Source organism: Pituophis catenifer, unplaced genomic scaffold (genome assembly GCF_029215685.1).
Source record: "Pituophis catenifer annectens isolate HBS135680 unplaced genomic scaffold, rPitCat1.0.hap2 SCAF_1, whole genome shotgun sequence".
Classification (NCBI taxonomy): Eukaryota; Metazoa; Chordata; class Lepidosauria; order Squamata; family Colubridae; genus Pituophis; species Pituophis catenifer.
Genome location: NW_027256881.1, coordinates 81880301 through 81892049, shown reverse-complemented (window position 1 = coordinate 81892049; position 11749 = coordinate 81880301). Strand labels below are relative to the sequence as shown.

At 39.0% G+C, this 11749-nt stretch overlaps 1 protein-coding gene across 1 annotated transcript in view; it reads left to right on the top strand.

Moving 5' to 3' along the window:
* Positions 1–3070: 3070 nt before the first annotated feature.
* The window catches only part of AKAP12 (A-kinase anchoring protein 12), a 57282-nt gene continuing 48603 nt past the window's right edge, over positions 3071–11749 (top strand). The window contains exon 1 of the mRNA XM_070931611.1: positions 3071–3380. Within this exon, the coding sequence (XP_070787712.1) occupies positions 3240–3380 (141 nt within the window). The 5' untranslated portion in view covers positions 3071–3239. The remainder of the gene's footprint in view (positions 3381–11749) is intronic.

The following is an 11749-nucleotide window of genomic DNA, read 5'->3' as shown; positions in this document are numbered from 1 at the left end:
ATGATGCACTAGTATTCCAATAGAGAATCATGGCATTGAAAAACAGTTAAGAGACTCAGAAAAAGGAACAGTCATATGGGGTCTAGCTATAGTGGAGGATGCAAGACTGAATTGAAAAGACTCAGAAAAAAATAGTTGAGAAACGGGACCTAAAGATGGCAGAAAATGTAGGTAAGATCTGTTGTCCTGTGCTGTCCTTGTATTAGGGGCTTGGTAAGTATTGTAATAATTAAGATGTTTTACGTTCACTCCTGAAGATTTGTATGTGGATTGAGCCTCTGCAAGAAAGTTTGATAGCAACTGCTTCCAAATATTATTCAGACTACACTTTGGGGGCACTTTTCAATCAGGAGTCAAATAAAATAATTAATAAAAATGAGTGACGAGACCTGATATGATTATAGACCCGATATGGTTATATCCCACCTTTAATTTATCCAACTCAAGGCAGTATACATAATGCTCCTGCCTCCTATTTCCCCAAGAACATCTGTCTTGTGAGATGGATTGAACTAAAAGACCAAGTAGCGTAAAGTCCCCCAACCAACTTTCATGCCTAAGAGAGGACTAGAGTACACTGCCTTAATCACTGGCCCAAACAGACTATTAATCAATGCAAATATATTTTAATTCCTGTTATTAGCAATACTGATAATTTTTCCTGATATGAAAATATTTATGTGGAATATTATCATACACAACACTCTTATCATTGGGCAAAAATGATGCTACATTTTCCTTATTACTAATTCTAGTGGGGGAGTAAATAACACCAGTGCCACAATTACCATGATTTGGGCCCAGCTTTGTGGATATGCTGGAAGAAAAGGAAACTTTGCAAGTTACAAAACCCAACATACCTCTTTTATATTTGTTTTTGCCCCCGTTAGTAACACTAGTGGAGCATCAATTCTAAAAACATTTTTCCGTAGATGTTACCCAGTAATGGACCCATCTTGTCTGCCAAAGGAATGGTACTTATGGCCAGTTTATGGCAAAGATGATTGTTCATTAATTCTCATAAAAAGACCCTTCTTTTAAAATCACTAAAATAACACTTTTAAACATGTTTATCAAACTTATTTTTTATATTTAAAGTAGTTTCTTAAGTTAAAACTTGCTTCATATGTAGATTTAAGGTTAAATTAATTCAGAATTGGGACACACAATCCCATGTTCCTTACTTGGTTTTATAAACTACTGTAACTTAACCTGAAATTGGAAATAACATAAAGAACCATTCTGTATTAAGAGAAAAAGTATTTATCCTGATGTAAGTGATGGTTTGAGTCGAGACCTTTATGAGTTTCTTTTCTCTTTCTGTTAGCTTTATAACAAATTACACTGTAGAATTTATAATGGTTTGTAAGTTTGTTAAGAGATCATTTCATCTTTAAAAATTAAGTTATTAAATTTTATTTTAGGGAAATCCCCATACATCCAGAAATCCACTTTATTATAATTAGTAAATCAGGTCTTATTGGTGTCGCTACTTGTGTTCCACATACATTTAGAACTACAGCTTCATCTTCCAAATATGTACTCTAAACTGTACACATCAAATGAAGACAGGGACATATATATAGCTACTTCCCAAAACATGTATTCAATTTATTCATTATTTATTATAATGATGGAAATGTTTATAGTCCATCTATACTTTACTTTTTATTATAGGAAAACTGCATAAAATACACCTGCCCCCCATGGATCCACACCGCCTGCAAATATTACTGTGGGGCTTCAGTCATGCTACTGTGGCTGCCATCTTGACTTTTTTGACCACTGATTATGGAAGAGTCTTTGTGTAAAATTTTTTTTACTTGAATATAGGTATCCCAATATGTAAAACATTAGCAAAACACAGCTGAATGTTTATATAACAATTTATTCTAAGGTCATAAGGATAATTGTTAATAATACTATAGATAACTAGCATTGTAAAGAACGCTTAATTTTCAGGGTTTGACTAAAAATCTTTTCTTTTCTCTTTTCACTCCTTTTCAAGCATTCATAACCTTTCTTACATCCACAATGGAAAGCAATCTCAGGGCTGATTTAAGCACAGCTAAAACTTTAAACATAAGGGTAGATCAATGAAATCAATAGTATTTAAACCTCACAGAATACAATAGGTCTATTTTATAGACTATTTTAGACTATGTCTGAATTCAACTACTGTCCTCTCAACAGTTTAGTAATAATGAGATAATGGCTGGTGTTTTTTTTTTAAAAAAGAAATTCATAATGTGAGTTATTTCATGTTCCACAAAACCTTCCATCTAATTCTAAATCATACGCTGCTGACCTGTCATTTTTATTTGCTGTTGCTTGATCCCACGATACCCCTGGGTAACAATTTTGTATTGTTCACTTACGCAAGGATCAAGTGGCTTGAGTGATGACAGATGTTGGCACTTTTTACATGATCTGACTTTCTCCTCCAATTACCTTCTTTGAAAAATTACCAGATTAAAACTAGATTACACTCCCGATTTGCCATGCTTTAAGTGTGAGAAGCCTCACTTAGGAGACAGTTGCGCTAAATCCAATCCATGATTCCTAGATCCTGGATAGAAGAGTAGGCGTGTTAGAGCAGTCAGATGCATCTCTCAAGGCCGGGAAGGGAGGGAGGGAGAGGTTGTTCAGCTGAAAGCTGAAGGTCAGATGCTCCATAAAGCCTCCTCCCAACCCCTCCACTCCTTCTTGATGGAATTCAGAGATGAAAGTCCATTCATGGGAGTGATGGGATCGGAGTGACTTCTCATCCTCTTGAACCTGGGCACAAGGTTCGAAGGACAACCTCGAGGGTGGGAAAGAGGGAGACCCAGACAGCGCTACCTCGGCCAAAGGTGCTGGGAGATGAGCCATTCCCCTGGCCTGCCTCCTCGCCCGGCTCTTCCTTGATTCCCAGGTTTGATGCTGCAAGGCGTGTCCGCGGCTCTGCTCATGTGATGGAGCAGGAGGGAAAGGCGGGCGGGGGACCAGGGAGGAGGTAGTTTTGTTGGCTCTTTTTTTTTTTTTAAAGGAGTTTGCAGAAACCTCCTGGGTTGCTTCAGTCGCAGCCTGACCGCTTTCCCGAGCAGCTGAAGTTAAGGCGCCGAAGAGCGCAGCTGCCTGGACGGCTCTATTATTGCTAGCGCCTATTTCTCTTTCTGGGTTGAAAAGCGTCGCGCCTCCCCTCCTCAACCCGAGAGGTTGGAGAAACGGACGCCGGAGAGAGAGAGAGAGAGGGAGACATGGGAGCCGGGAGCTCTACGGAACCGCGGAGCCCGCAGGATGAGACCACCGCAGCGGGAGATTCCCAGCCCGGGAGTCCGGGAGGGCGGACGCCAACGGAAGCCGCGCCCGAGGCTGGAGAGCCGGAGGACTCCTCCAAGGTACGAGAGTCTCTGTCCCACGGCGCGTGTCTGGAAGAGGCTGCCGGTTTGGCGAGGGCGTAAGCAGCTCTTTCTGGAGGACGTTTCGCTTCGCATCTTCGCGCGCAAACTTTCCGGGGGGGAGGGAGCCCCGAGCACCTGCCGGGGAGCGCGCGGGCACCTGCCTCCCCCATTGCCATCCCGCCCTCTCGTGGGGGAGGGAGGGGAGGGGGCGAAGTTTGGCGGGGTGGGGCGTGGCGGCGGCGGTGTCTGCTGCTGCTGCGGCTACTGGCCTCTCCTGAGGCAGGGCACTGCGTAGCTGGCGCCTCCGCAGTAATAAACTCTTTCCTACCTTTTGTCTGTCAGAAGAAGCCCTTCCTCCCCCAGCCGCCGTTAAGGCTCAGGAGTAAGAGCCGGGGCTCTTTAGTCGGGCCCCTCGCGAGGTGCGGCCTTCCGGCGCCTCCTGCTTGATGAAGGGCGTCCCGGTCCTGCACTGGGTTCTTTTCGCACCTTCCTTTCCTGCTCTCCCCCCTCCTCCCTTGCACCCCCGGGACAAGTGGTGAGGGCATCTCTCCCCCCCTCCCCCGCTTCCGTTGCTTTCCTTTTGTGGGTATGCTACAGACGGGGTGGCGTGTGAGGAAAAGACCCCACCCTATGGCTGGACGGCGGCGGGGAGGGGTGTGTGGAGGAAGGTTGCTGCGTGCCAAGATTCTCCTGACTGCAGTCCTGCAGTCAGCCTTGTGGTGCCTTCGCCTCGGGCTTCTGCAGTCGCAGCCTCTTTGGAAGACGCTGGTGGGAGCGGTGCCAAAACCGAGAGGGGGGGGGGCGAAAACAAAGCAAACTTGTGCCTTTTGAGCCACCTCGTTGATTTATCCTCTCGCGCTGTATTTGCTAAGTGTCTTCCCCCCCACACCCTTTCTCGCCCCCAGTATCGCCTTGCAAGCACGTGCGCGGAATAGCGCGCTTGGGCTGTCCAGGGCTGTGCTGCGTACCTTTTGTTTGCATTAGCAAATAAATGCCTGCAGTTTCTCTTACTATCTGAACGTTCCCAAAGATCCGAACTCTGCCAGAAGCAATATAATAACTGGAGAGGGACGAACGTTTTCCTCAGGGAGCTTTTGCGGTACAGTCACATTGGTTTGGACAGTTTTGAATTGGGGAAGCATTTATATATATATATAAAAAACAAACAACAAAACACCTTATTACATTTTTCTTAAGAAAGAGAGATTATTTCTTGCATGATCCCAGAATATAGATTTTTTTTTTGTTTAAAAAAAAAAGTAATCGTATGTTTTTGTTCAACGTTTTAGGTTCTTTAAAAGAATTTTTAAAAAATCACACACTTGTGCTGAACTATAGATGAAATCCTCCAAACTTGCTCTTTCTCTAATCTAATGTGTGGGTGTTTCAAAAGCTTAAGAACTGCTAGTGACTTTGTTTTTCTGACCTTGTGCCTTGGGTTTTAACTCCCGACCATTTTTTCCATAGTTAGTGCTTCAATGCATACTGTTGACAGAAGTTTAAAAAGTGTTTCTCTGTGGGAATTTGTATTTTTTTTTCCTTAATGAAACGGAACAAAGTATTTAATAAGTTGAAACTAAGTTTTCTAATGTCATCTTACAAAGCAAGCCAGCAGGGAAAGAAAAAGAACAGAAAGTTAATGCTTTCTCTGGCTGGTGGTGAAAGAGATGATTTAGTTGCAACAAATGTGGCAACTGAAATGATTAAATGTATCAGAAGTATATGTCCCAAATGATAAAATAACATTGGCTTGAATCTTGGGAAAGGGGAAAAAAACAAACTGCTGAGGTCAATCCAGCCCCTTCACATACTGTGTGAAAAGTATAAAATTATTTACTGTGTTTCAATTTCCCTTGAATTTTAATTCCAGGAAGTATCTGAAGTTTGTATCAATGTGGATTCATGGTGTCAAGGCAAAAAAAAAAAAGCTATGCAGTTAGCTCATCCTCTATGAGAAAAGGAATCGGTCATAATTTTAAGTTGAAAATTAAATTATTTTAGGCAACAATTCATCCATACAAACACACACACACACACACACACACACACACACACACACACACGTGTATTCAAATGTAGTTAATTGGATAAAAATCTAAATCTTACACAGCAATACCAGAAAAATGGCTAACTTTTAAGTTTGAAGGGTTAAGGAGCCATTCCATCATGGACTCCCATTATCCTTGGAAAACATTCCCTCAGACAAAACAAACATGTTCATGGCAAATCTGTTAGGTATCTATTCTTCCAAATGGCATATATGTCAGAGGCTTTCTCTATATCAAACCTAAAAATTGGGCTTGAGTTTTCAAAGGGGAAATTCTTGCTTATCTGCCTAATTTTCTACCCTATCACCCACTTCACTTACTTCAAATCCTGAAAAGTAAAAGTCCATCTTCTTCAGCCAATTTGATTTGGATTTACAACATACAGATAATCCTTGATTTACAACCACAACTGAGCCTAAGATTTTGTTGTTAAGTGAGACATTTGTTAAGTGTGACATTTGTTACGTGAGTTTTGCCCCATTTTACAACCATTCTTGCGATTGTTAAGTGAATCTGGTTTTCCCATTGACTTTGCTCATTAGGTCACAAAAAGCAATCACATGACCCCAGGACAATGCAAGCATCATAGAGTCAGTTGCCAAGCATCCAAATTTTGATCATGTGACCATGGGGATGCTGCAATGGTCATAAGTGTGAAAAATGGTCGTTACTTGTTTCAGTGCTTTTGTAACTTTGAATGGTTACTAAATGAACTGTTGTAAGTTGAGGACTCCCTGTAATTACTTTTGATAGAAACAACCATCGAGAATTGAAAATTGGAAGTGGTCATACCTTTGCCTGAATGAGAAAACTGCAGCCAAGTATACCTGTCATTTCACTTATGTGGGAGAAAGTAAAGGCATAATAAAGACATACTTTCAGGGACAGTGTTTGCTTCATCTCCAGTCTGTATGATCCCCAGTGAGAAACAGGTCACCTTGTGTGTCTCAATTTGCATCCTGCTTACTTGGTCCAATGAACTCGGTGAGAGTCATCTATATAGCCTACCCTGCCTAGAATATGATAGAAAGTTAAGAAAGAGGAATTGACACCTAATAATGATAGTAAGTTATATAAACTTCCTGGCAAACAGAATGCTATATCATCAACAACAAGTTTATCCATGAAACTTAATCCTAAAAAACTTATTAAAAGGTATGGTAGATATTTTTTGAACTTTCTTGAAATAAGATTTTATCAATAGTCCTGAAAGAAATACTTTTGACCATCATACCAAACATAATGTTTCTTGGTACGTTCTGCTTGGATGTAGTATGGAAGTGTGTAATAAGAATTCATAAGGAACTGATATGTCTGATGTGCTAATTATTACAGAACATTCTGTTGTAGAATAATTTATTACTTTGGTTTTGCATGTAGAATCACTAAAAATATGTAAGTATATCATTTTCTAAATAATATTCCATCTTTGTCATTGGAATAATATTTGTTAATAGGCAATTTATATCAAGTGATCTTAAATATGCAAGATGTGGAATGGCCATGCCACTTTCCATAGATAATTTTAACTTCTAGAAAACTGTAAAAGGATACTGTTTAATGAAATTGGACAGTGGATTAGAGAATTATATGAAAAAATATGCAGTTTTTATGTCTTCTGTGTTTTAATTCAGTTATGTTCAGTTCTGCAAGTGTTTAGATTCCTGTTTCTGTATTTCTATTGCAACAGAACTGGCTATATCCATTCTTTTCCAGACTTTTTAACAAAATTTCATATTGTACTTTAAAAACTTATTTGTGTCTTTATTTAATAATTAATAATTTTCCAGATATTTTCATACTTGTAAATTAGGAAAGTTTTGTGAAGTTACGTTGTATTTGTTTATAGAACAAGACTTAATATACAATTACCTTTCAATTATATTTCTTCTTTTCTTTTAAAAAGAAATGGTAATACCACATTAAGGGTTGCTGATTCTATTGAAGTTCTTAAGTTTCACTCCTTGGAAACAACACCTTACAAAGCAGATAGATCAGAGTGTCAAACCTGATTGCATCATGGGCCATATCGTGATGTATCCCTGTGCAAGCCGTATCCAGTCCATGGGTCGCATCTGGTCCACGGACTGTGTGTTTGACACCCTGAGAGAGATTATAGTTTATTGTACCAGTTATTTTAACTAGACAGGAATTTCAGGGAAATTTGTTTGCCCATATCTCTTCTGAATTGCTGCTCCTGGAATGGCAAGGATGCTTTCAAAATCAGTCCATGATAATACAATCCTGCACAATTTAATTTTAACATTCCATCTGGAATCAGGATTTCCTAAATCATTGTGACTCAACCTGTTTAGTATAGCAAGACATTTAGCTTTTGAGGAATGGGGCACATACTGATTGCTACTTAATGTTCAGTGTTTAATTCAGAATCCATAAGTAATGCAATTTTACGTAAAACAAGTATTGAATTAAAAAGAATTTATTTCTGGATAAGTATATGCAGAATTGCAGTCTCATACATTAATCCCCATATCTGACCATAATATAAAAGTATATTGCTTTCCACATTAGAATCATAATAGCAAATTAATAATTAATGCTGGTGTAACTACTCAGCCTTTCAATATCATATTTTTGCTCAATCAGTTGCAATGCAATGGAACAAAGTAATGTAGCACTTACCTTTAGTCTGCATATATCATCTTTAAACAGAAATAGTTCCTATTAAGGGCAGTGCATTTGACTTGAGCAGATTCCAAGAAATTTAGGATTTGAAAGTCTGCGACATACCTTAAAAATAAAGATAGGTTCAACCAGCACTGCTCTAAATCAGAATCAAAACAGATCAGGTCTGTTTCTAAACTTCTACTTTAGAAGATTATGTGTTATTAACTGTGATTGTGACAAAACAGAAGGGGATACTTTCATTAAATGAGATGGTGGAGAAGAGAGGGAAGAAGAGGATTAGATTCAGTGATCAATAGGTTTTCCTCAGAAAAGGTAGCTTTGCAATCCACTCAATCTAGAATGGAGAGATCTTTGAAAATAGATAATTTTACCTTTCAGACCATCTTTTCCCCCCATTTTTCATCATTGAAATAAGATATCTGTCAGGTTCCAATTAATGCACCCATCACAAATTGAACTCCGAGGCATTCCGTTTCCTCAAAGAACAAGTTTATTTAGACACATCATCTTGGCACGAACTGGTGGAAAGCCAGTGCTAAAGGTTCCCGCGCTTTCCACCCCACTTTAAGTAAGAGTTTCTCATTTTCTCAAAACAATATGTCACACTGTCCAATCGGAAGAGAGACGGTTGCTTGGCGACTTCTCTCCTCCTCTGGCCATCGGCCAACTATGTTGTTTTGGCTGAAGACTCCATCTACCTCTGCTCTCTCCCTTCAGCTCCAAACTGTGTCAACCCAAATTAATGTGAGAATAACCCATGATAGAAACAACCCCACAGCCCGGTCAGATTCAGGCTTGACAATATCTTCTAAAACAGGAGTGTCAAATTCGCAACAACACATTGTCATCACATGATGTATTGTAACCTTCCCCCCCCCCTTGCTAAACCAGGGATGGGCATGGCCAGCACATGACGCATCCAGCCCGCAGGCCACAAGTTTGGCAACCCTGTTCTAAAAGCTTCTAAATAAGCTATTTAGCTCAGATCCCCCCCCTTTTTAGTCACATACACTTTTGGTACCTATAACCATCTTTTATCACTTATCAACCAACCAATTCATCCTTTATGGCACACATAATCCCTCTTAGCCCTTCAAGGTAGTCCAGACAAGAAGTACAACAATGAATACTAGCTCTATCTTTAAAATTACATTAACAGAATCTTACAAGACTGAAAGCATTTTTCCTCTCCACTTCTTTTATTGTCCAGGGAGGGTCCTTTCCAGTGGTGGGATTCAGCCAGTTCGCACCACTTCGGGAGAACCGGTTGTTAACTTTCTTGGCAAACTGGTTGTTGGAAGAAATCATTAGGGCAGAGAACCGGTTGTTAAATTACTTGAATCCCACCACTGGTCCCTTCTGGAAAAATGTCCCATACTTTCTTTCCTTCTGAGGACTTGGATATCTTTTATCTTTTAGTTGGGTAGGTGCAGCTTTTCCTCCTGATGCTCAAGGTCATTCCCTTATACCATTGCATCTCCATAGTGATCCAATTTTTCTGTAAATGTTGGGCTAGCTTAATAAAAGATAAAGTTTGAGAAATTTAAATTCCATGTAGATAATGAAGGAAGCTTTTTTACTTTTTTTTAACTTACTTTTCATCCAAGGAATGAGTCAGAATGATCTCCCCCTGTGGTGATCTGGTTGGAGCAAACTATTTGGAGAGCCAGACATTCAGACCCTGGAAGTAGGTGCAGTTTTGGTACATCCCTAGTTCCTCTGCAGTGTGCTTGATATGATTGGATTGGATTATATGTACAGTTTACATTCCGTAGGTTCGCCCTGGGTGTTAGGATAGTTAAACTTGTTTAAATAATAAAGCCACTCATATTACCAATGAGAAATCTGCTTTGTTAATGTAGAAATTTATCAGTTGAATGAATTATTAAGAGAAATAACCCTGAAACAAAGAGAAGAAATGAGAATTTAGGTTAACAGACATCATACTATACCATAAGCTTATGTCATGTAATTCAAAGTTCCCCAATGTTTCTGGTTTTGTGGACCATTGGGGAGGGCAGAGGGGATGGTTCCGTGTGTGCATGCAGCTCCATTTGCACAAGCGGCATGCACACGTGCTATGCTTGCTGGCTATTTCCACAGCCCAGTACGGCCCACTATTGGGCTACAGCCTACAGGTTGGGAACCCCTGATGTAAATGATAAACAGGAGTGCTTTGACTTGTGTTCTGTTCTTTGAAGTAACCACCAGAAGATCAGAAGCTTGTATTTCCATTTTAAATTAAGCCTGATTGGTTTATTAGATTTATCTCCTAGTTATCCCAATATATATTTTTGGAAAATATTGACTATAGCTGAAATTACGCTAGAACGCTATTCCCGTTGTGGCATCATAAAACTCCATCTAGATTTGTATGGATCTCAGAAATGCATTAATGTGCTACTACATGCTAGTTTAATATGCATGGCTTCTTTTACTTGCAGAATGAAGAAGACAAATTAAGAGTCAAGTTGCAAAAAAAAAAAAAGGTGTTAAATGGTATAAAGGTCTTGCCACCAGATTAATGGAGCAAATTGACTGGTAAACTCTAGGCTGCATTTTTCACAAATACGATAAAGATGACATACAGTCTGCAATATATATGAAAAGTTCTTCATCACATAGACTAACAATCAGGTCAATGTAAACTACAGAGTAAGAGGCTACTTTCATCACTTTTGACTTTCCAAAGGTCCCTCAAAACTTATTGTGCTATCCCAGGACCAGAGGATTAATGAATTATTAAGAGACTATATTATTACTAACATCTCTTTGCCAAATATTTCTTCTTTTTTAGTTTTTTCTAATTTTTAATAATAGTAACAATAATTATAATATTGATTGTTTTAGTATCTATCAGTGGTTTTTACTTTTGTTGTATGCTGTTCAGAATCACTTGTCAGATGGGTGACTATATACATTTCATAAATAATCTCTGCACTTCATTTATGGAAAAAAAGGTATCTTAGTTAAAGGAACAAACTGGGAAAACTGAAGCAAAAAAAAAGTTCCATTTTTTAAAATGAAGACAAGAACTAAATGGTTTTCAGAATAAGCCATCCTGTCAGGGACCAATAGAAGGCAAAAGCCTTGGGCAACAAGAATATTAAGTAATGGCTGAATGCAGTTTCAAGCTCAGACTTCAGAAAAAAGAAAGTAATTTCAGTGAATATCAACAAATGGAGGGAAAGTACAAGAAAAGGAAAATGAGAAGTGTTTTTGAGATCAGAAATCAAAGGAAAAGTTATGGCTAACTAGGATATTCTCAAAAATAACTGTATAGAACGTTTAATGCAGACAAATGAAATTTAAAAATATGGAAAATTTGTGTTGAAATCTCTTATGAATAGGATTACAGAATGTCAGAAACATTTGTAGGGAGAAAACATACTCAGCAACTCATTCCTAGAAAGGGAGGTATGAGAGACAGTAAACCAGCTTGCTAGACTCAGTTGAAATATTCACCAGCTAGTTTAAAGCTGCAGAAAAAGAAGAAGTTGAAATGCTTACTGTATGTTAATAAATATGGGACAAGGCATTGTGATCTACGGATTGGGGGTGCCAGGGATGGGGAAGAAAGAAAATTGGATTCATGTATGGAAAGTGAAGTATTAAATAAATGTGGGCTTCCAAAAGGGCAGAGGAATTTGATAGAGAATATAAAACAGA